Source organism: Pogonomyrmex barbatus, unplaced genomic scaffold (assembly GCF_055798465.1).
Source record: "Pogonomyrmex barbatus isolate J1 unplaced genomic scaffold, ASM5579846v1 scaffold5, whole genome shotgun sequence".
In the NCBI taxonomy this organism is placed as follows: Eukaryota; Metazoa; Arthropoda; class Insecta; order Hymenoptera; family Formicidae; genus Pogonomyrmex; species Pogonomyrmex barbatus.
This window is the reverse complement of record NW_028297149.1, coordinates 6639478-6665842: the sequence shown is the minus strand read 5'-3', so window position 1 is coordinate 6665842 and position 26365 is coordinate 6639478. Positions and strand designations below refer to the sequence as shown.

General features: G+C 40.8%; 2 protein-coding genes across 3 annotated transcripts in view; both read left to right on the top strand.

Moving 5' to 3' along the window:
• LOC105434032 (serine/threonine-protein phosphatase 2B catalytic subunit 2) overlaps positions 1 to 26365 on the top strand; it is a 117375-nt gene that overhangs the window by 9276 nt on the left and 81734 nt on the right. The window lies entirely within an intron of this gene.
• On the top strand, positions 1912 to 25689 carry LOC105434033 (uncharacterized). Of its 2 annotated transcripts, XM_089082193.1 has the most exons (4): positions 1912 to 9569; positions 17474 to 23990; positions 24215 to 24745; positions 24841 to 25689. In XM_089082193.1, exons 3-4 carry the CDS (start codon positions 24266 to 24268, stop codon positions 24988 to 24990), a joined length of 630 nt encoding a protein of 209 aa, XP_088938319.1. In that variant the 5' UTR covers positions 1912 to 9569; positions 17474 to 23990; positions 24215 to 24265; the 3' UTR covers positions 24991 to 25689. The 2 variants fall into 2 exon arrangements, with proteins under 2 accessions (XP_088938319.1, XP_088938320.1); XM_089082194.1 differs by lacking the exon at positions 1912 to 9569 and having other exon boundaries at positions 13314 to 23990; positions 24249 to 24745.

Here is a 26365-nt window from a genome sequence, read left to right as displayed (position 1 = left end):
GGATTATTTGTATTTTTATCAAATAAATCTCAATGTTTATAACATTAATGATTGAAGTGTGTAACATTATTTATAATTTTTTCTTTAACAAAGAAGAAACGTGGGACATTACAAAGTAAAACGTCTGATATCCGTTCTCTCTCTTTCTTCCCATTATTAATTAATTTTCATAATTTCTCGGAGTGTAAATAAACAACGAGCATCCTCGCTGTTTTTGGCATGTGTCATTTGCAAATCTCGATGCGATCGACATTCTCAGAACATGAACGGAAGACAGGCCTGTATTATTCATACATAAATAAATTGGTGGTTTGGGATGAGCGGGCAGGAAATTAAAACCCTCAATTAGTGCAACCTTGTAACCTTGTCAGCGAGTTCCTCCTACGAAGAGATCGATACGACCGTTATATATACATATATATATATATATATATATATATATATATATATATGTGTATATAATGGCAAGTAGCGCGTTTACCTTGTCAGATCCTGTTAGCACTGCTAAGAGCAAATCGACTGCTTATTTAATCGTGTTACTCGGTTACCTGCCGCCGAGAGAAAATAATTAACTACGCTAAGGATTATCGGGGAAAAAACCGCGCGGCGATAATGTCAGTATCCGATACCTCTTCCTCGTCAGTTCTCTCCCCCCATCCCCGCCGTGACTTTTGGCCGATCACTTTTCGAATCCGCGCTCGAGTCTGGTAAAACGGATTTTCGATTTGGCGAGAATAAAAATCGCGCGTGGAACGAGCCGCTCGGAGAAATTAGAACGTTCTGTATGCCGGAAATAAAATTTTATATTTTTACGGTGATTAAACTGAATTAGTCGATTCAGCTTTACTCTCGTCGCGGCAAATGAACTTCAATCCCGGCCGTGAGACCTTTTTTTTATTTGAAGCCTGCAAAACAGATTTTTTTCTCTTGTAGAATGAGGGGGCGGGGGCCGTGCAACTTTTCGCGGCGCGTGTAAACCCGTTCGTAAAGCAGTGGATTTTCGTCTTCTTTCGGATTTTCGGCCGAGGAACGGGCCTTAATCTAGACGACCTAGCGCGAGTCTGTCCGCGCGGAGGAAGGTCATACCTTCATTTAACGTACCCGTCGTCTCCGCAACGAAACCAGGTCAGCCGACGCGAAGGGCACACGAATTCATTACGTGGCCCGCTTTTCGAGCCACGGAACATCTGATCGAAGGCAACTATCCGGCTAGTCTGGGAATCGTTTTCTCCTCCTTTTCCACTTGGCCTTCCTCACGGACGTTTTCTCGGCTGGCTCTTAACCCGCTTTCAGGATCCGCATTCGGCGCATCCGCGAGAGGGGAAATATATAACGCCGGTTCATTTACGTGTCCTGAACCGGAATCCATTTGTTCACCGTCGTATTTTGCCCTCGAATAGAAGCGCGAGATTTGGCTAACTTTACGATTCGAATATCTCATTAGGAAACACTCCGATGAAAGAGGAAGATGTACGAGTATATTTCCAAGCTGATTAATTTTGCCGACGTGCTACTCTGCTAATGAACTATATTACGCGAAAGAAATAAAGTACGACCGACCATCTGCGTTTGACGGTATTAATATTACGATGTAGCGTCGCAATCGTAGAGCAATTATAAAAAAATGAACAAAATCATTGACCATTTGCTCGATGCGCTTTTGCAAAATTAGTTTTGTACAAATTAGTTTTGTGCTCCGTTTTCGAAGGAAGCATGGATATCTGACGATCGCGGGTCAATGGGTCTTAGAAGTGATAGAGAGGGAGATACCTTCTTTCCACCTTGGCAATTATCTTGGAAAAGTGACGGCGGTGCCCTTAAACGATTTGAGAGAACGGTGGATTTATTCTTCTATATATCTTCTTCATTTTCGTGCGTCGTCTCGCTCCGACGGCAAGTAAATAACTGGTGTCCGCTGACGTTTTTGTTAGTTCTCGTCGGATTGCTGCAATCCGTGATTGCAATCCGTGGATTCCCAGAGCACAGGTAAGCGCACTAACGAACTAATTGTCTCGGTTATTTCCTTCACCGTGTCGGGGTTCTCTGTCCTTCAGCCTCAGATCATCTATTCTGCAACGGCGACATTTGAATTAATCCTCGACACATTTGCAGTTTCTTTTCTGCATCTCTAACGTTTCTCGGAAGCAAACTTGAAATCTGGCGCGTCAAGTCATCGCGACAAGTTAACAATGGTCGCACGAATGCTCTTTTTGCATTGTGTCTCGGGGGCACGTAAATAATTCTTGATAGGAAAAAAGTCCTAGACGAAGCGAAGTCGTGTTATACTAATTGCGTCGGTGACGTCAATGAAATATTTTAAGTTAAAACGCAAAATATTTTTCTCGTCATTCGATTCGTTACTCACCGAAGTGTTACGTAACGCGTACACGTGATCTCCTGAATTATTTCTCCGTCAGATGATTACTTTTTTAAAAGGATGGAATTTCATAGATATATAATTTTGAAATAATATTCTAGAATAATATTTCTGCGGTTTTTACAGCATATGATGACCAAGGTAATTCTTGAGCTACCATAATATAAATCAAGGACGATCTCTTTTATCACACGAAACCGCAAATAATCATCTCTTACCTCCTCACCTATATTCATTCATCAACAGGTGAACGATCGTTCTTACTTTTCCGCAATGCGTGTCTTCTTCTGAGCAATGTTATCGCGCCTCTTTTGATTGAAGTGGGATTCGACCGGGAAACAAAAAATAACTTCCTCCCGTTGTCGGTCGAAGTGACGGGACACCCGTGCCTTTGAAGGGCGACAGAAGCACGGATCAGAGGCGGCAAGGGGAGGATCGGGCAGGGTGGATTGAGGGAAACGAGGAGGAGACGACGAAGCGAGATAGCTGAGGGTGCAAGGAAAGAGAAAGAGAGAGAGAGAGAGAGAGGGGAGGGAGAGACGGTGAGCGAGAGAGACAGGCGGGGCCCGATCAATACCCACGGCCAACCCCGTAGTAACACATAGATTACCTTATTCATAGCGTATCGCCATGTGTCCATCGCTTCCCTACAACCTGCATTTAATAACGAATTGGAAAAAGGAGGCCCGCGATTTCAGAAGAATTCCGCGCGAATTCCTGCTCACGATTCAACCGTTTTCCTCAATAGGCCCTGCAAACGTTTCAATGTCATACACACACACACACACACACAGATAACTGCTATTATTTCTGCGTATTTTTCATCGCGATAAGTACACGCAGATCGAAATGTACAATGTGCGAAATCGTACCTGCAGTCGTTATCGTCGAGATTGTTTCAATGTGACGTTGTGTGCTCGCGCCGATAATCGTGCCGCGCAAATGCATCTCGTATGTTGGAGCTTATCGTCGATTTAACGATTCGAGCGACCGAAAATCCAATCTGGTTCTCGTCATAAACAACGGACAACAAATTAGCGTGCGGGCGATTCGCTCGCCGAACGCCGAACGCGACACCGGCGACGTACCGGCTTCATTTTCGCTCCTCCATAAAACGCAACCCTCAAGCCCTTTAATTATACAGGCTTTATTTATATATAAATGTCACGCGAGAAAGAGCTTCCGTAAGATTTCACACCCTCTTTTCCATTATGACCGTCATATTATCTATCGCCCATATCACCCCGTTATGTCTTTTTATATAACTACCGTTATCACGCGAAACGAAACGCGAGGCATCTCGGTTTATATCGCCGGCTTAGATCGAATGAAAGATTTATAGTGGCGTCCTGTATCTCCTGGCAGACTTAACTAAGCGGGAAAAGGTCGTGGCGGTCGTCCCGCGGTAAGTCACAGGAGGAGAAACGTGTTATTTCTCTTCGTAGTAAGGGTTTTACGCATCCCCATGGGAAAGACATCAGCTTCATACATCAGCGTGCGTTTTGCATAAGATAAATAAAGCGTCGTTATGTATGCCACGAGATAGTGCGGATTACAACGAGCAAGGCCGAGTGCGAGCTATCGAGTGAGCTATCAGAAGCAGAAAAGTGCTTTTGTCATGTGGAAAAGTGCATGTGGCGTGAACAACGCGACGTGAAATGCGAGCTGAGTCTTTACTGCCGCTTATTAAGAGAAAGGAATATAAAAATATGACTGAGGTCGAAAAATCTGATTTGAAAAATCAATGATGTTAGATCGTATTTATATTTGCGTGTAAATAATTTTCGAAAATACTTTGTTTCTCTGTAATGAAGAATGTTGGCGAACTGAAGATTATGCGAAACCCATTTGAGACTTAATCCGTCACATTAGCCTGCCACGTGTGACAATTTCGAGAATACGGCAGCGCACAATCCGAAAAATGTATCATTTTAAGGATTCTTTAAAAGCGACTTGTCCTTCGAGGTCTATTGACACTCCCTCGCTGAAAACGGGAGTTCGACGAACTCGAGTTTCCTGCATGCTCGGGAAAACTCAAGAGAAAGAGAGAAAGAAAGGGAGATGGCAGGAGAGAGGGGGGGAGAGAGAGAGAGAGAGAGAGAGAGAGAGAGAGAGAGAGAGAGAGAGACAGAGATTGCGTCCGTTTGTCATAAATTTTTCATTCGTTTCACAACTTCTATCGTTCGCATCCATATCCCCCCCGGATCAATTCGCTGTCCACTACGTTGTATTGTCGTTACGTATTGTCGATGTTCGCGTTTACACGATAAAAGAGATCGTCACTCGTTACATTCAACGTTTTCTTTGATATAATAATCCGCTAGTTAGGTTGGAAGATAGTATCTGATAATAATTGTTATCGATGTTATGTAAATGAATTTGGTGATGGCGGACATCAACCTTCTTGTCATTCGCGATACTTTTGAAGTTACCCTTGAGGGAAATTTATACAAAGGCACAAAGAAGAAGAAAGAAGAAAGAAGTTGATCTCTCGAAAATACATATCTAGTGTAATCTTTACATTTTTTGTTTTATTCATTCGCGATATATCGATAATTGATATCATATAGAAAAAAGTGATAAAATGTGCTCTTTCGAAATTACACAATTTTCCAAGCTTTTTCTGCGCGACGTTTCTATCTGTTCTTTCTATTATTTTTATCTAGATTTCTATTATTCAAAATAACAATAAATTATAATGGGTCAATGACCTCGTTTTACAATTGCACTTGTGGGATACAACTAAACAATTTCATATCGATGGGACTATTACTATTATAAATCTGGGATCTGTGATAGTAATTTATGGCATGAAGTGTCTACTTCTGATCAATTCCGTATATAAGCAATAATTTTTAATACATTTATAATTCCATTGCTTTATGAGAAAATATTCTGGAAGCATCAAATTAATTCTGAATATTACTGAAATGTCATGTTATTTCTTAATCACGGGTCTATTTGCGCGCGGTCCAGGCATAATATACTCTCTCTCTTTGACGCAGAATCTTGATAAACTCAGGATTATCGGCGTAGTATCAAACATAGTAAGCAACGTGGCGCGGCGAATAAAACGCGTCCTTGAGAATTAATCTCACCTACTTATCGATCGATATTTATATTCTCTTTTGCACAATTCACTTCTGTATTATCCACTGAATATGATTTATCATTTCATGTATTGAAATACACGTACAATAATTTCCAATATTCACGCGCGTCTATCGTTTTACGTAAAAAGTCCTTCTAGATAGGAATATTCCAACTGCGCGGTTGGGAACATTATTGTTTCAAAAACGCCGAGAGACCTGTTCGAATCTTATGCATATTGAATGGAATTAATAAATAATTCGGAACGGCTGTCGATGATTTCTACTTATGAAACTTAAGAAGCGGAAAAGCTTTTAAAAGCGAACTTCTTAAACCGCGCTAATACCTCGCTTAATATTCAATTCGTGTATCTGCGACGATTGGCCACGGGAGCATAATCGAGAATCGTGTAACAGCGTTTCTATTCTTTTATCTCGCGTTTTACCTCGCTCCCTGACTCGTCCTTGGATATATCTCTGGGTAAAAATATGCGCGATCAATTTGTCTCTTGTGGAAAGGGCGTGCATCTCGCACTTCTCTGTCCTGGCGGTACCGGAGAGTAACTCATTCCCCGCGTGATCATTCCCCCCTCATTCCCCCTGATTCATTCCCCCCTTTCTTCCATTCTGCCTTCCGCACGAGTACCTCGTACGAGAGCAACCTCGAGGGCCACTCTCGCGCTTTTCCTCACGACTCCTCTCCTCCCGGAGTGCGGGCTATTTTTCTTTATTGCAGCCGGGTCTTCGTATCTTAGCTACGTGTCACTGCCCCCGCAATGACTACGCCGTTTCCGGACGTTCCCTCCTTGAGATAACATCTCGCTCGGACACGCCATTATTGTCGGGACGTGATCGACAATTCGAGATTATTTTCGCGATTTTTTTATTTGTTTATCCTCAATAACGCGCGCGTGTATCATGAATTTTATATAGCATTCTGTTCTCGCTTTTCTCTCTGCGCCCCCGCCTCTTTCTCTCTCATCTCCGTCTCTGTAATTCCCGAAATATAACTAGACTGTAGCGCGCAAACAAGATTCAAGCGTCGATGCCAATCGTCGTCTGAAAGGCGTGTACACGAAGACGATTATTTTGCAAAATAGAAACACACGCGCGGCGGAATCGCGAATAGTTATTGCGACTCGAGCGGCATTATGTCGCCGTGATTGCGCGAGCGAGCGCACACGTGTGCGGACGCGTAATGCATCGCGCGGAAAACGCGCGCCAGATGTCGAGCCCGCGGTCGAATTAGCACTTTTATTGCCCGGACATTTTTCGTCCCGCGCGCATAAGCCGCCGTCGTGAGGATGTCGAATTTTCCGCGGAGAAGCACCCCCACATTTCGGCGAGACGTCGAGTTTTCATACATCGGGCGAATTTGCATCTCGAAATTTACGATCCATGACCGCAGGACCTTTCAAACTTTACTCGGTTTTCGAGCACGCGGAGGTCGTCCTTTTTTTCCTCATTTTTCCGTTCTTTCTCATTTGAAATTATCATTAGACAAGTAAACTTCGCGCAAATATTGGAATTTGTAAAGTTAAATATATGTAAAGCATTTGGATTTCTAAGAAAAATAAATGCGCTTTAATGTTATATAAATGTAACGTTGAGAGGAATATATTTTGATTGCGATGGTGATTAAATGGCTTTTAATGTTGATATTACATAAGTTTAAAATTTTATGAGAAAATGTTATAATTAATATAAAAATTATATTTTATCTATATCATTGGATAAATGCACCGTCATGCGGGGTAACATGTTCATTTCGAAACCTCGCATTTTTGGTCGTTATCATCTTATTAACCCCTTTCAAATGCCCAAATGGTGAAAGGTCACCGCTCAATTTACACGAAAGTGTCGCTCTCTTGCCAAGTTCGGTTTCGGAGAGGAAACGTCACGAAAATTGAATTGGCTCTCCCTCTCCCATCACCTAGTAGTAACTCCGGTCCCGGCCCACGTTTCGCCATTTCCGACGTTTCCTCATGTCCAGACGGATTAATGCCTCGGAAAATCGAGAATCCGCGCCTGAGAAAACCGGATATACCTGCGTCATCTTCAGAACCAATTCGCCTTTCTCACCCTTTTGATGTTACCTTGAGATCGATATTGATTTCGCGTTCTCGCGAAATCATTTCCAGCAAGTTACACTCTTCATTTTTTCTTTTATAAGCCTCAACATATCTCGCTTTGCATGATTTCAATAATAAGAGCGACAATATTACCATCTCTAAAAATTATACTAGATTTGGCCGCATAATTATTGTGCCAATTACAGGGATGTTAGGATTATAATATTAATCATATTATAATCCTAAGCGTATCACAATAGCCTGTAGCGTATCATAAAATCTGCGTCAGAGAGATTTTGCGGCTTTGTGCCCCGGGGCGATCTAGTTCGATAAACATGGTTGCGGAAAACAGCGACACGTGTCTCGATCGAGGGTTAAATTATTTCCCGTTCTTGTGCGCGAGCCACGTGATTAATCATCCTCGTGCGGGGGTGACCTTCTAGATCGACGTTTTCGAATCCGGTGACCCACCGGAATAAGGAGGCCCCGCGCCGGTAATTCGCGTCGGAGGGACCTATTATCGATTGATTGTGGTGTTCGATCACCGGATTCGATTCGGGGACCACTCCTGCCATTCGGCCCCGGTCGACCCACGATGGTCGACTAAGCCACGGCAAACGGGATGGTTCTTCAGCGTCCTGCGACGCCGTACGCGCTCCGACACTGATCGATACGCTCGCGCCAGCGTAGTAGAAAAGACGTCCCGTCTCTCTCTTTCTCCCTCCCTCCCTCTTCACCCCCCCTCTCTTTCTCGCTCTCGCTCGCTCCTTCTCCCATAAGCCCGTGTCACGCAAGCGAACATCGCTGCTGCAATTCGAGAAACCTCATGGATCGGGATTAAATCTATACTTACCGATCTGTCCATTATTTACATCTCCTTTTAAACGAATTCCTGTATTTACGAAGGATTCCGCAACATTCGTATTTGTAATTTATTTTTTAATGAATTTAGAATCAATCTTTTCCTGATGCAACTTCGTAAATTCTGTTAATTTACATTTAGCGTACCGATTTTAAATACATAACGAAGCATGATTTGTTTATACGTATACATTTTTAAAAAATCAATGTCGTGCTCAGTAATGAATTCAGAATTAGGAAACTTGGATAAAAAGGGATTTATTATTCACCATTAAAAATTAATTGTTGTTCTTTGCGTAGAAAGCCAAGCAAAAACGCGCGAACGAATGCAAATGAACTAATTTGCTTCATTGAGGTGGTGGCGACGTGAGTACGAACGGGTCCAAATTTGCAACGGCAAATACATTTCAGCTCTTATTGGTACATCAAAGGAAAAGTGCTATATTCGTTTCGTCCGTAAATGTTCGTTCGTGATCGCTCGTCCTCGCTAATTTTATTCGAAACCGCCTTTAAAAAAGTTTTCGCGTATCACGGCTCTCCGCGCGTTTCTTTTCGATTACTCCGGAGTCGTTTTCCAAATTTACGTTAATCAATGTCGTGATTCTTCTAATAAAAGTAGAATCGGGTCGCCAACGTTAATTCGCCGATCCGCGCTGATTAAAATTCGGGGGCAGAGGAAAACTCGTCGACCTCTTTCCGCGTTACTTCATTTTCCATTTTGCACCGCAGATTGCGCATCGAACAATGACAGCAGTAGCGCAAATTGAATTTCATTTTGCCCATCTTTATATCGCACTGTCGTTCTCGCGGATGAATCGTGCGTTTTTTACCTTTCTGCGTTTTATCCGCCGGATGCACATTTACGCGGAAAATTTAACGATCGGTGATCCCTTTCTTCAATATGATAATATCATTACTTGCCTCGCGCATGTCCGGCATATAATAGTATAATAGGAAACCTTTGTAAAGGCGTGTCGTAAGCAGCTTTAATCCGCTTCGGTACCGAAGTTCTCCTCGCCATTCTTCGTTACGTCAGTTATCGCCTTACTCGCAGCATTCTAGCATTTGCATATTTCGCGACGCGCGACACCGTGACGCGCGGTTGATTTTTCTGAGCGCGTATTTCTCGAATGCGGGAGAAAGGGTGTGGAAAGAAAGAGTGGAAGATCGGTGGAGAGTAATTTTATACTCGTCGAGCTCGAGGGACCGCGCGGTTGCACGTCGACACACGAAGGCGACCCTCTTTCTCTCTCTCTCTCTCTCTCTCTCTCCCCCTCTCCCTCCCTCTCTCCCTCTCTTCCTCTTTTTCTCTTTTTTTTCTTCTTTCATTTCGGCAACACGTATGCACGCTCGTTTTAACAATGCGGGCTCATCGATGCGTTCGCAAGGGATCGTTTCATTTTTAACATCGACCGACGCTCCCCCTTCTCCCGCCCCTCGCGATTTTATTTTCCGTGCACTCTCGGGCGCTGCACACGTAGCGCTGTGCATCGGATATGCACAAGCGAGCGCACATCTGCGAGGCCGTCGCGTTTTTCTCCTCTCCGCGGGACGTGAGAAACGTGTCTCTTGACACGTGCGACGTATATCACGTAGGACATCCGTGTCTATGTGACACGGATCATCTCGCAGTCTCGGGATCGAAAATCTGTGTGGCTTTTCGCCGCGCAAACCTCGAGTTCTTTTTGTCCGCTTTTCTGGTCTTCTTTTCTTTTTTAATACACTTAAGGGATAATTAATTATTCCCACAAGACTCTCGAGCGATTTACGATATATAATGGCACATTCCCGGCGACGACGTGAAAATGCATATATTATATAATCACGTGAAAACCAGTTGATAAGTTTCTTTATGGAACTAAACTTTTCACAGTGCACGAGATAAAGCTCTTTAGTAAAATCCTAGTTATTATATCACTAGTTATTATATTACTTGCTGTATAAACGACATTTGGCGCGTGTCGAGTGTGAGCTAGCGAGATTACGTTAATAAGAAATAAACACTAGCTATTTTCTCGACCGTGATTCACGTTGATATTAAGTCCTTAAGTGCTACAACTAAAGCTTAGGAGACGATTACGATTTACTGGCTCTGTGTCTCGACTGAGACAGAATAAGTCCGCTGTGCAATAGTTTCGTGTTTTTCTTTTCGTCATTTCATTAAGCATAACTGTAATGCCGTGAGTCAATTAGCATATTGTTTCATATTAAAAATCGAATTGCGATGCAGCATTTCGATTGCGATGAACGAGAGAAAGGAAAAATTGCAATTTCCACTCGATTACACACAAATCTGCGAGGGTTTTATTGTTTGAGAATTATAAGTAGTTTTCTATGTAATTTAATTTAATTCACGTAATGGAAATCATTTTTCTCCGTAATATTTTTATGAATTTAGCTAAAATTATTCTTTTTGAGTCATTTATCTGAAAAACTTGATGTGATAGGCAATTTCTACGGCCAGATTCGTATTCAGCGCACAAAATTACGTAAGAAATTACTTATAATTTTCAGATAACTTTTAATTTCCAGATAATCCTTAATTTCGCAGGCCTGTCTTATCCTTACGAAATTACTTTTACACTGAAAAGCTTTTTTAATATAAGTAATCTCAAATTTTTCATCGAGAAATTGCGATTCGCTCATCTCTCGCTTCGTGTCTCATCGTTATGCGTGATGTTTGGTGGTGCGAGAGCAACAACAAATCACGAAGACTCGCTGCTCTCGGATCGGCAGCGAAGGTTGCCGATCGCTGGCGCGACGATTACTCGAACAAGCAAAAGCGGCAGCGATCGGCATCTTTCTCCGTCGCGGCACCGATCCACCTCTCCATCCGATGCAAGTAAATTATTGCGAAAATGCGCCGCTTGTGCCAGAAAGATCAATTCCTGGTCTTATGCCAGGACACCTCCGTTCTCCGCGGAAATCTTTGTGTTCTTCGTTACGGTTGCCACGACAGAAGATTTCTCTCGTCTGCTCGGCGAGAAAACTTGTATCCTGTCCAGTTGTACACCGGAATGCGGCAAGCATAAAAGAAATAGTATTTTTGTATCAAGATAAAAATAATTTACTCGACTTGAATTTAGAAGAAGAGATAAAGAAGACGAAGACGACGATTTTGCGCTCAATCAATGAATTAATTCTAATTCGAACAACTTTTAACGGCGGTAATTTTTAAAATAGAATACCTTATCTTCGACGCATCTGGGATGACGTAGGTGTTATCGCATCACACTTTGATAATCGTTTTCGCTCAAGCGTAAAATGATTACGAGATACGAGTGACGTCAAAGCGTGCGGTAAAGCAGCTTCTAATATGAGTAAAAAAGTCAGGGAAAAAAGAAACGGAAAGGAAGAAGCGAGAGAAAAAGAGCGACATTCCCGAATAAGATCCTTTTGCTTTGATTTCTAAATTTAGCAAGTTATGAATGGATCGCCTCGTCGTTGATACGCGACAATGATCTGTGTGCGTCTATTTAAATTGAAACGCGCGATACGATAAACCGTGTCCGAAATTCGAGTTAAGGATCCGGTATATCAAAGTATGCCAATTTTTAGATGGGATTACAAAAGGGGAAGATACATCCCGAAGCGTTCTTCTCGTCGTTTCCCGAGTCGGGTTTTTCATTTTGAAGGGAGATTTCGCAATATCTTCCGTCTACCTTTTATCTCGTTTTCCTGCGCATTTCTGTTGTATTTCATATCGTACCAATTTCAAATCGCGAGGCTTCGGCAAATGATTCGGCGAAATGTACTCGCGGATATTCCGCGAGCTCGTCCTTCCCTCAAACGACTAATGAATCGCGCTTAATTGCCAGCATGCAATCATATTTAATCGTAATTAATCGCGCCGGGCGGATGTTGATTGTAGCCGTGGCTCGCTGCGATTTCGCATCGATTCGACGCGCACCTAATATTTGCATACGCTTGATAAACGGAGCGAAGGATAGCGCCAATCTACCGACTGATTACGATGGAAATACGAACGCTCGATGTCAGGGACGAGAACGGAAGATATTTCTTTGCCGCAGCGAATTTTTTTATTTTAACGTAGCTCCTTTCAGCGAATTCAGAATCAGCCTTTTCTAAAAGAAAGGCCGATTCTGACGAAATTGTATCATTAGCGAAAGATCATTATGAAATTATGTTACTTAAAATTAGGAATTAAAGAATGCCTCGGGTTAAAGACAGATGCGTAAATAAATGATAAATGTTCTATCGCGACATTTATGCCATGCGTTTGATGCGTATATAATTGGAGGAATATTGATTTTATGTGTGTCAAGATTATATTTGTGGCATGCCCCCGGGCGTAATTGCTTCGAGATGTATGGCAGTCCGAAATCGGTCACATGTCTCGTGAAAGTACGATGGATGGATATCGTAGATGTCGTACGCGCGATCCCGCCGAGTGTAAATAGAGCGCGGATCTTGGATCGCGGTCTCGCGGCGGAACGAGATCGATTAGTCACCTCCCCGTCTCATTTGGAACCGTTCCATGCACGCTGGAAACGCGTTCTCTCTCGCGCCTGCTAATATAACCGCGCAGAGAATCATTGACTCGCGTCACGTCAACCATGATCCAAACAGATACTTCATGTTCTCGCAAAAGTTGAATCATCGCCGCGTGCGGTATGTAGGTCGCTGGATTATCTCAATGTCTAATGATCGCTATGATGTAACATGATTAAATCGTTAAACGGTCGTTAAATCTTGGCGGAAAAACGAGCGAATAATTTATCATGCGAAAGACATTTACTGGACGTTTTTTTTATATTATAATAAATGAGAACATCAGCCACGCTCTTTTAGTCAAACTCTAACGGTGCAGATGGACGATAAAATTTTATTTTTTTTCTTTTTTCTTTTTTGTTGGATTTTAGATTTTTCTTAGTAATTGTAAATTTAAAGATACATTATTAAGATATAAGGATTATGAAGAGTAAAGATTATAAAGTAGTGAAAAATCGGCTTTCATCGAAATTGTTGTGGAAAAATTCGATTCTAAATTTTCCAAAGAATTTACGGAAGTTTATCAAATAGCTCGCGGTGCCGCCTGCGCAAATTTATTCATTAACCGATGCAAGAATAATAAATACCGTGCAAAAATTTTTTTCGCTTTTCTCCTCTGCCGTGCAATTATCACTTTTCTTCTTTTTTCTCTTTTTTATCGGTACGTAACCGTGCTAAGCGGTTTGAAATATATTACAATGTCGATCTTCGTCTCTCCTCAATTTGAACGGGGCCGTTCGTGCTTTTTCCTTCTTTCCGCCCCGCCACGCCCTTCCTTTCGTTTCCTGCCGGTCGGAAGCTTCTAAAGTTCAGGAGTCAAAGCCAGCCGCGACGTAACGGCGTCAAAGAGCTTTTCCGCCGCACTCTCGTCATCGTCGCCACGTTGCCGTCGCCATCGTTGTCGTCATGGTACTTCGAAGCGGAGTCTCGTGCTTTTATCGTGTCTCTCGCGATACGCGTCGTCTACGACGTCGCGGTCTCGCACGTTCGCACGATCGAACTTGTCAAATTCGCGCTCGTGACCAAGCAGATCTCCACCATGTAGACCGATAATGAGGATGGGACACGAAGCGAACGTTACGTTTACGAGTGCACGAGAGTACAAAAGCCGGATATATATATATATATATATATATTAAATATCGCGTAACAAAATTGCTTTTTATTTGCTCGCAGTATTATTCTGGTTGCTCCACTTCGATATTCGATGGCTCGGTTTTGTAATGCGGAAAGTCGGCAGTTTTTTGGTGTGGGATTTTATTTGTCCACGTAACGCCGAACGTGGTTATCCGGAGACGAGCCAATTCAAAATCAATAAAACTTGATCAGGCCGTCGCGCCATTCGACCGGCGCGTCGAAAGAGCACACGGCACACCGAATCATGAAACCATTATCGCACGCGCGCGCGCGCGCGCGCACACACACACACACACACACACACACACACACACACACACACACACACACACGTATTGCTTACACATATACAAGATCGCACATGCATGCACGCTATGGATATGCAATTTACATCCACCTCTGAACAAAAACTCGACGCAACGACAGATAACAACCTTTTATGTCATTAGCCACTGCCAATGGCACTCAATTAAAAAAAAAATAGAAAAAAGGTCTCAATAGCGAAAATCTTGGAAATAAAACCCAATGGGTTATTATCAGGCGAAATTTTTTTTATGCAAAAATTGTAACCACGAACGGAATTCGTAATTAATTTCTTGACGAAGATTATGAAAAAATGCTTGTAATCTCTAGGTAGAGTGGTGTAAATCTAATTGAAGCGTATAATTGCTACGAGATTATTATTTGGATGTTTGTATGAGAGATTAAAAATAAAAGCATACTCGACCACGCGCTCTTCCAATGAGAAGCAAAATGAGATGGCGAAATTTCTTCGCGTTAACTTAATTAATTTTTTATTACGTGCTTCCGCGTGTTGGGAACGGCGACATTAGACGGGATTACTTCTCGCAAGATAATTGCAAAATCGTTTGGTAAGGAGTTAATTAATTAAACGGACTTTCGGGCATTAGTTAGCGTCCAATCGCGAATACGCATCAAATTGGGCTATTCCTCCGCAGCAACGCTGACGCGCATTTCCATCACTGGTGATCCGATTATTATCACCGGTACAAGATTATTCCGTGCCTTGACCGTAAAACTCGCAATGAAAATTCAGCAGATGTTATTTACGAATCTTGGAGTAGGAGTAATAAAAAACTCGACTTTACATACGACGAAACGGGAATGCTAGACTAATCGAATCGAACCATATTCGGCGGAATGCGAATTTCTCTCATCCGGCGTGCATTATCATCTGTGATTATCCGAATAATTCATCATGGTGAGAATGGAATATCAGCCGCGTATGCGTTAGTTTGCAAGGCAAACGACGCTATGAGTTCTCCGTTTACATCGTGAACTTTGTCACGCAAGTGTATTGTCATCCGTATTCGTTAACGTCGCGCCACTTGATTTACACGGCCTTTACTGCGCTTTGCACTCTAGCTGAAATGCTGAAGTTATAACTTATCACGTAAAAAGGTAATGCTGTAATGTACACGTTCGTATTTCTAGCACGCTAGAGAGGAGAAAGATTGTCGGGGTGAACACAGCATAGCTCTCGAGGATCTTCTACCACGTTAATTGATTATCGGATAATACGACCGTTCGAGGATCAGCTGACTTCTTTCACGTGCAAATATGCCGAAGTGTCCGCCGTTCGCTCACATCTGACAGAGAGACAATGCGATTATCATATACATCTCACGCGGCGGATCGACGTTGTTACGTAAATGCACGTGTGTACATAAAAGGAACGCTATCGATGCCCGTATTTGTTCTCTGACTTCGCTGTCCCGAACAATTTTTCGTCGCGTAGCGAGAGAACGGGGAGAACTTCTTCTAACGTAACGTACGTTACGCAAACTAGTTCTCGTATTACGAGCTAAAGCTCGTAAAATCCAGCTTTGCCAGAGGGCGAAATAATTATCCTTCGCGTCCACTTTATCCTCTTACTTCGGGGTGAAAAACTGCGCCGAAACATGTTCTCTCCCGTTCTCAAAGCTGTCCCCCTTGCCTCGCCTAATAAAGTCTACGAAGAAAAAAAAAAAAAAAGAAAAAAAGCTCGTAATTGGAGCTCGTTAGCGCGTTCGATTAAATAAACGCGATTATCCGGACGCGATCCGTTATTACGCGACCTAGAATCGACTGGCGATGTCGAAATGCCGCTGACATGGGGATCGCCGAAGATTATTCGGGGCTTAGCAACATTGCAGTTATGCAAATAAAGCGTTAACCGGCCGTGCGGCTGCATCTCACCGGCCACCTTGATCGAATCCTACGCCGTTCCGCTTATGGCATTGACCGCCAACGATGCGGCTGATAGTCGCGCATAACATCGTGCGGTTATAGTCACGTGGAGATGAATGCGGCGTTCTCTCCTGCAAGAGCGAAGTCCGTAGCAGTTGCGATGCAACACAATCGATACGTTTTCTCTCTCTCTCTCTCTCTCTCTCTCTCTCATGCCCTTTCTTCCCTCCCTCTCCCTCTCTTTCTCATTCATAATTCAGAATTCATTCGGTCTAATCGATTTGAAGAAATCGAGTTTAAGATGCATGCAGTAAAGCGATTGTATAGCGGTGATGATAAAAATTAGAAGACAAATGTTACTTATGTGTATTATATATTGCGCTGCGCTTCCATTGTATCCTGCGACTTTTCCACGTAAAAGCAGTACACAAGAGGAAGCGCCGCGGACTAATTCCAAGACGCTTCGAAGAACAAACACTTTCCATCGGGCTTGACTTATTTATCTTCACCTTGTTTTTGTATCACTAGTAAAGAGGATAAATGTGACGCTTATTTGCTAACCCGTCTTAGCGAAGTTCTCCGAGTAAAGTGAATCAAAAAAAAAATATCAGAAAACGAAATTTTTAGGAAGAAGGACATTTTTTTAAGTCTACAGTCAGATTTTACATAATACGCGCGACATTTAGCGACAAAAGCCGTTGCGTTTTCCTGACGATCTTGCGTTACTTTTCCCGCGGTTTAATAACAACAAGTTCTAACGGCTGAGATTCGCTTGTAAAGTTGCCTTGCCGTGATGCGTTGAAGCGTTTTCACGCTGATAAGTAAAGTAAACGTTGTTTCGATCGCGCAGCGTCTTGTTGGACGTTCCACGCCCGGATCTAAACGCGTCAACGGCAACGGCGATAGAAGGCACGTGTATCCGACACGTACAGATAATTACGTGTCAACACAAGTACACGAAAGCACATCGTACTTAGTGCCCCGACCTGCCTGCCCGTACCGCAAGCTTTCGTTTCGCCGACATCTTAGTACACGACGAATAATTTATGCCCGGACGCAATTGCGCGCATCCCCATCCGCATAGCGTCTCATTTTCCATTCTTCTTTTACCTCTCTCGGAGAAGGAAATCGCGAATCGTCTATTTATCTTTTATGTAACAAACTATTTATGTTTATCTCATGACTCGTATACGGGAACGTGTGGAAGATTGAGAGGGAATAATTCAAAATTGTAGGAATTATTTATGAGATCTAAGGGAATAGTAGCGAGTCCACCTGACGCCCCATAGCCAATCTTGCCTTTGGCCTGTATAATGTTACCTGATCCATTACCATTATCTGGTAAAGCTCTCGTTTCCGTTTTGCGCCATACACTGGCAGCGATCCAGCTCGCCGGGCTTTCGCTCGCCGGTCCGGGAAGTAGTGGAGTATCCAGTTCGAAACAAATTTCGGAATTTGCTTCGGCCCGATAGCAAGAAGATACGTCGAAACTCTTTCTATTCGGAACTCGGTTTTGTTAAAAAAAAAGAGAGAGAGAGAGAGAGAGAGAGAGAGAGAGAGAGAGAGAGAGAAGAGGAAAAAGAGAAAGAGAATTGGAGTCAGGAACGACGAGTAAATTGGCTGAGCCATGGACGAACCGTCTAGCCATCGGCGAAGTGTCTAACATCTCGTGATACGTTTCCGCCCGCGTCTGTCTGTTTCTTGTCAATGGCTCACGGGCGCAGGTGCGCCGCTTAAGACTGTTGGAGTCCCCGCGGCAGTAGCGAAGGTAAACTCTATCTAGTGCTCACCGTCGTATATCCGTTTTACCGTGGAGCGAGCAAGATGAGAAGTGAGGGAGGTAGAGAGATGAAGAGAGAGAGAGAGAGAGAGAGAGGAAGAGAAGGAAGGAAGATAGAGCGAGGGAAGAAGGAGGAAAGGAGAGAGAGAGAGAGAGAGAGAGAGAGAGAGAGAGAGAGGGGGGGGAGAGAGAGGGATAGGCTACATGGCAAAGCATAGCGCAGCATAGGCAGCTATCGTGAGGTACGCGGATCAATATTCCGTCCGGTCCATCCTCTGACCCCATATATATCTTCTCTCTTTTCCTCTTACTTGCGTATCCCACCCACCGTCGTTGTCGTCGTCGTCGTCGCCGCTACTGCCTCGTCTTTCTTTGCCTCTCTCGTTATACACCCCTCCCCCCCGCCGCGCACATCCCTCCTCGCCACGTCACTTTCTTCGCTTTTCAGCGCCGCGCTCTACTCCATGGTCCTCCAGGCGCCGCTGCATTAGCGACCGCTAAAGCGACATGGGGATGGGGGGGGAGATATCTACCCTTCCTGCCTTCTTCCCTTTCATTTCTTCGTCTCTTCCTCTTGCGTATTTGTTCAGAAACGTGGCCTCGCGACGTGCTCAACCGTGACGGTCAGTTTTTTATAGCTGCGGAACTTCCCTTCGGCGATACGACCTGCCACTTATTCTAATGATATAAAAACAGCGTCATTCGTTCATCGACGTTTAACTATTACTAAATAGAAAAAACAAAGTACGCAGCTTATGATTCAATGTTACTGTACCATTATTTTCCTGGAGGAAACTTCATTTGATGACAATTCCAGTACTTCTCGTTCGCGCAAATTAAATATTTCCGTAGAGCTAACGACCGAAGGGATTGTGATAAATTGTGATTACCGGAGAATACAAATGTCAAAGGTTATTTATAATTCATAAACATATTCCGTCCAACTGCGACGTCTCGCGTTTTAAAAGTATTTCGGAGCAGTAACTTCGCTTTTGTACAGACTGCGTTGCTAAATTATGTCGCCTCGGCGACCTACATATTCCCTCTATCTTAGTTTAACATGTTCTCCGTTCTCTTCGTTATTTCGTTTCCGTTTTCCTTCGCGAGGTCGCTTTCTTCTCTCTATGGCCATCCCTTCTTTGGCTTATTGACCATTGAGTCTACCTACACGGAATTCCCACTAAGGTGTTATATTCCGACAAAATGGCTTTCTTTATTTCTTCTTATTTATTTTATTTTTATCACCTTTTCAATTTTTTGTTTAAGTGTATAAATATAATTTAAAATTGTTGTTTAGTCGTATGTATTTGTATCAATAATTTTTAACAAATGCACTGTATTTATACATAATATGTATACATATACATATACATACATACATACACACACATATATATATATATATATATATATATTGCGTCTATAATATATAGAGATTTCTCTCTCTTTCTCTCACACTCGCGATAATTTTTTTCCTCCGCTTCGTTGTCTTCGTGTCGGTTCGAATGGCCGCTTATCCATTCACGTTCATCGAGTCACCGTCAGCCCGCTACTTTCCTTTCGACGTATGCCTGGAAATGGCAGCTGTCGCATCCGCTGTCAATTATCGTGTCGCGGATTCTAAAAGGTTGGCTTTACAACCACATCGATTCCGATTCGACATTGATCGCCGCACATCTATAGACTCCTTTTCTCATTTCATCTTTCCCCGTGATCGGATTTGTTATAATGGGAATAAGATTACATTGCGTTTATTAGCTGGGAAAAAAAATTGACAGGATTGTCGAGCGCAGATATTATTAAGCTTTGTTACATAAACGCGTAATGACTATTTTGATATTAGTTTTTCAAGTTCCGTGATATTTGCAATTCGAATTTTTCAATAGACCTGAATATCATAATATGAATTTTTAACATGCAATCTTTTCAATAAAGGATATCGATTGCATGTCGATCCGTATCGATTGATGAGATTCGTAGACTGTTAATTAAATTAAATCCAATTTGATGTTGGAAGAAGAAGTTAGGTCCAAACTCTCGTGCTTATAATATATAGTATGGTGTCCTCGATCATTAATATTCGTGGCCTGAATTCAAGTTCATCGAGTTATCTCAAGTAGGTCGTGAAACTGGTTTTGGCGTTCTCGGTTATTTAGCAAACCGCGGTCGACTACAATAGAAGGATCTTGAGTGCATATGATTAATTAAACAAAAAGAAAAAAAAATTGTTTTTTTATATAATAATAATTTTGCGACACAAATTTGAAATTATAATTGAACGTAATGAAGTAATTATTATTTGATTGAATATCGTTTCGGTGTGTCACGTCGAAGTTGCGCAAGTGACGTACGTATCCGTAGCGTAAATGAGAAACTCTTCGTCGTGTTTACATTAGGCGCTATTCTGGAAACAAAATCAAATTGCCAATCACACGGACGACAGCGCCGATGATGTACGGAAAATTCAGCGCGAATGGTTCTCATTGTCATTGGAAACGTTGCGCGGGGAGCCGCCTATCGTCGTGATTGGTAGATTTCAATCTGCGAAGAAATTGCTCGCTGTAATTGATAGATTCCTCGTTTGCGCTCAACTCACGGGAATCTAATAATTACAATTTGCGCGCAAATCAGGCTTTAATGCGAAGTATATGATCGCTCTAATCGAACGAAATGTATATAAACTGCTCATTTTTTTAATCTATCCCGTTTTATTCTTAAACAATAGAGATAAAAAAAATATCTATCCGATATACTTTTCATATCTTTTCAATTATAAAATCGTAAAAAAATACGCAATTGTTCTTTTTTGAAAAAAAAAAATTAATTTCAGGCTTATTTTACGTTTAATAGGAATTCGCTGTGGAAGAGAAGAGTATCTTCTCCTCAAAGCGGATTTTTATTAATGATTCAAATGCGATTGTAGTCATTCGCGATATTAATGCAGAATGACAATAAACATCGAACTAATCGCATATTGTTCACATCGTAATGAGATTCTAAAAGGATTACGCGTACCGATCGTCGCGTCACTGGTCGAGCGGGTTACGCTCAACATTCGTTTCATCAAATGAGCTTCGGTATTTCACCGTTGCGGAAATTCCACGTAAACAGTTTGTGCGGTGCGTTTCGATGTGCCGAGAGAAAATAAGGCGTCCTGATGAAGGTCCCCGCAATTGCGTGTCCGATTAAAAATTCAAACGCACGAATATGCGTCAATTCTAGTTTGCGTTTATTTTTTTCGAACGATGTTTCTTCATCGAAACACTTCGAGTGAGAATTGATAGAAACGTTATATGCAAAACAGTCATTAATTGGAGGCTCTCTCTTCGAGCGTAGTAACTCTTCGTTAATTTACAAAATTGCAAAAAGCTGTCATATTTTCATTTCGCTTCGAATGTTTGCGATAAATGACTGGCGGTATCATTTTGCACTGATGGCAAATTGCTTGTTAGGGGCTTATTGTCGTACCAAGTTTATAATTACGACAATATAGCATCGAATGTAATTACTCCGCCGTAGGTAATACTGCTCAGATACATTCCAAATATTCGCACGAATAAACGCGGTCGTTTTGTTCTTTCCCGTTGCATTTGCGTGAGATGCAACTCAGACACGTGGCGAGGTAATCTCACCTGATTTTCATATCACGAAAATTAATATATTACCGGCGAAGATGATCAACGTTAAAATTGTATTCATAAGACGGCTCGTCAAAATGAAGTGTAAACGAATATGTCTTTCATTTCTGAGAAAACAAATAATACATCAAGACGTTATTTTTACATTTTATTATTTTGCAATAAAATGAGAAAAAAATTATTGTTTTCGAAGAAATACGAGGAACAAAAAATTAAATAATAAAAATGTGTTTTTTTTATGTAGTAATATTACTTATAATATTGATGTATAAAGCATGCGCGATTATTCAGCAAAATAACTTATTGCTTGAATAACAATTGTTACAATTGTTGATGCGCAATGCACCGGCTTTCAAATGAAAGACTCTCAGATGACGGACTTTCTTCAACCGCGCGGTCGGATATAGCCCGTGAACGCATGCAATGCTCTGCAAACTAGGGTCGATTGTATTTGACATTTTAATATCTAGTAAGACTGTACTCTGCAGCGCGTTGTTATACGATATTAAAGCAATTCGCGGCGACATTATTTGGGAGGAAAAACTCGAGTAATTTAGGGCACGTAATTAATATCCTTGCGGTCGTATGTCTATACGTCTCGCCCACGTTGAGTGCTATCTTCCCGCAGATACGCAACATAAAAGCATCGTCCGTTTTATACATGTATACATATATATATATATACATATATATATATATATATATATATATATATATTTGTGTGTGTGGTGTGTGTGTGTGATGTATATATGTATGTACATCGGTATAAGTCTTGATTGAACGTTTCCCCAGTTTTCGCGGCGACCGAGTTACCAGGTATCGACTTTCGGAACTATCGGTTACCCAAGCTTTTCCCTAGATTGAATATTCAAATTAGTTGTTGTGCTCAAACCGCGGAGAATATATCGCTCTTCCGCTTAATTTCGAGCGTAATGCCGCCGGTACCGTGAGACATCAAAGGTCTCGAAAAAGTGGTCCCCGCTCCGCGGGAGAATTTCTTGCTTTTGTCCCCCGATCTCGCAATGCATTTATACTTCTTCCTTAGTACATCCACTTAACATCCCGCTGGATTCGCACAGTCGATAAACTTTGCGGCGGGACGTTAAGACGAGTTAAGGAACGCTTTGTATCCTATCTGAATGAATAAGCTTTAAAACGTAATTACTCGTTCTTTATTCTTCGAAACGATCTTACAAAACGACCGCTATCTAGAAATTAAATTCAAAGGCGCTTAGACAATGGAAAGAATTATTATTGCGACTGTGCGTATTCGAGAGAATGATGTATCTTATTCTCTCTCTTTTGACGTTGCAATGGATTTTAAAACCAAAAATATCACACGTTAACATCGGTGAATCAGTTATTTGAGTGCAGGCGGTTCAACATTGGGAAAGTAGATGGAACTTTGTCGTTTCCGAGATGGATTGCTGAATCACGCGAGAAGAGTCCTGTTTTCTATCACGCCATCAGTTGGATGCAACGAGAATCGTATATATAACAAGTATGTTTATTGCGAGAAAGAATTGAGCTTTTCATTCGCAAACGAATACCAGAAATAGATCAGGAAGTGATCAAAGGATTGAGACATTTACATTAAATAGACATTTAAACAGAGGTATTCAATTGAAGAATCAGACTCTCCTTTAATGATTGGCAATTCTTGGATCTTTTGATTAATGCTCCGATTTTATATGCGATGTCTGATTGCAAAGTCTTCAAGTTGTGAAATAATTGTAGCAACTTGTTATCATTTTAAAAAACAGGTTATAAAAGAAAAATTATTTTTACATTTTGTGATAAAAGTATTATATTATTATATTTAAATATATATAATTTTTATCAGCTGTAAATAATGTCAAGACAAAGCGCTAGATTTTAGTAATTTATATGGCAATTTATCATATAATTTATTTGTATACATCTAAGTCTTTTCTTATTTATTTTATATTTTTCTCTAACATTTTTGCGCTTTTTATATCTTATTTTAAATAAAAAATATAAAATAACAAAGCATTTTTCTCGACGTAATTTCTCTCCTTTCGACAATTTAAGTTTCTTCCTTTGTCTTTGGTCTAATGAAATAATCAGATCAAAAACACACGAAATTAAACAATAAACAGGAAATCGTCCAATAGTAATCAAGCATTTTCGAAAACAGTCAAATCACATGATATAGATGAATCTGGTATATCTTGTCTATTTAGTTATACACATATCTTTATCCTTTGGTAGTATCACTGCGTTACCAATATTATAAGAGCAATTTTGCCAGCATTTGAGTTTTAAAAGTAAATTTGAAAATTTTGAGGACTAGTTTCGAACTTTAAGATTGAGGTAAGACAATTATTTACGATTGATGATTATTCATTTTTAGAAAATTATCGTTTGAGAGATAGATATATAAAAAAAAAAGCAGACGTTATTTGCTTTAGAATTAGATCAAACTGAGATTTTTCAAAAATATTTTCCTTTATTATACGATTTTTTATTTGCAATGGATGAATGATTATCGTTCGGCTGATTATTTTTTGAATTCGCTATCTTATCATCATCGACAGTTGCGGAGAAAGTATTTTTATACTTGAACAACAGAGAGGTTTGATCCTGAGATGAGATCTGAAGAGAAAGAAAATGAACCTCAGGATGCTGATTTACAAACGACCACTCTATCATGTATCTCGAAAATGGATTTTACACTGCCAAAATATCGCAATAACATAAGTCCCGCGATCGACAAACTCATGCGAATGATAAATATGTCGAGCTTGTTGACCTCCGATGATTCATCTGATGATTTGCCAATATCGACGAATCGCATTTTTCCGTTCAACTATTATCTCGGCAATGACAAAAAATTCACAGTTCCTATCTTGAGTATTCCTAAAGAAAGTTTGGATGTATGTTTCTCAAGCCCGAAGCCGTTTGTCAGCACTTACAAAAGAGACGCAGAAGATTACGGTGCGTATTCGATGATGCCACTGATGAAAAAGATCGAGTCTTCGTTATTCCAAATTGTACGGGAACCTTCGTTGTCGGAAGCGCAGGAAGTCGATCCGAATAACGAATCAGCTCAGTTCGGGTATAACGAGGTAAAAAAAATGAGAATTTCATAATATACTACGAAAAAAATAGATGACAAAATAATAAATGTATGTGGGATGATTGAAATAATAAATGTGTATAGGATATTATCTATGTGTCCGAGGTGTATTTCTTATTGATGGCATCCAACAGAAATAGAAGGCATAATTTGCGCGAGAGATCACGAAGGAATTCGAAAGATAGCGCTTTCAGTGAGTTTATGGGATCTGACAAAGACCAAATGGAAATTTGATTTCGTCATTAAGCATCGATGAGGAATCAACGAGGATAATGAAAATTATTGGCAATGACAATGTTATCTCTTATGTTTCTATTTTTATGAATTAAGTTTGCATTTCGAAAAATACAATGTGTGTGTTTTATTTATAATTAATTTAATTAATCAAATTTAATCAAATTGGGTTATTTGATGTTAGGATGTTAGATGATGGCAATTTTTTAACTTGAAATAACGTTAAATTGATTATCTTATTAAATGACAAACAATTTTAACAAATTAATAATTACACAAGAGCAAGGTTTTTATTTAATTGTAAAAATAAATTTTATATTTTAATAAGCTGATTAAAAATTTGCGAATTTTTAATATTCTTCTATTATTTTCTATAAATAATATCTAAAGAGATATTTTAAAAAAATAATATCTAAAGAGATATTTTATCCGTATTAAAAACTTTTAACTAGTATCTATGTTGTATGAGTGATTCGTAGATTAGTATTATTCTTAATATTATTTATATTGAGATTTTATTCATTTATACATACAATATCAAATATTTAAATTTTGCGTTTTAACTACCAATCTTTTATACATATCTCTCTCTTTTAATTGATATTTTGTTTTATATACTTTTATTTGTTGATTCTACAATTGTGTAAAACACACACATAGCTAAAAAAAGGTTAATAAAATTATTGAAGTAATTGTAATAATTGAAATAATTGAAATAATTATAAGCCTCTGTTTGATGTTTGTCCGCTCTTGTACAGCTCATTATAATTTATATAACATTTTGAATTTTCGTTGCGTGCTTAACTTTGTTTATGTCAGCGTTCATTGTTTACTAACGTCGCGTAGCGCCTGTAACGACTCTTTGTTGAGTCAGTACCGAGCCATCGAGCGATACGGACGTAACGAACACACACGAGGAGACGATAATTTTGTAGTTCTCTAAATAAAGTAGTATTTTTGCAACAGAACTATGCACACATTATGCCATAAATTGGTCGCGGCAAGAGACGCGAAAACGCGATAGCACGAGTTATTTATTAATGGTAGTTATTAATTAATGTTTATCATTTTGCAAAGGATGTATGAAATCGGTTCGATAGATTTTCGCGCGCAATGTTAGACGACAAGATTGACAAGATAGACAATCGCGTTCTACGTTACGGCACGTTTGGGGGGAGGGGGAGGGGAGGGGGGAACTTTAGGATATGTCGCCACCTCCTGGCACAAGCGAGCGTTTGTATCGATTGTTATCGATTATGCTGTCCAATTAGGTAGATTTTTGCGATTTCAATGGTCGTGACGCCCAATGGTCAGCGAGCTCAACTTTTCCGCCTGCGAATCGCCATTTATTCCATTCCCGCGAAAATCGATTTCT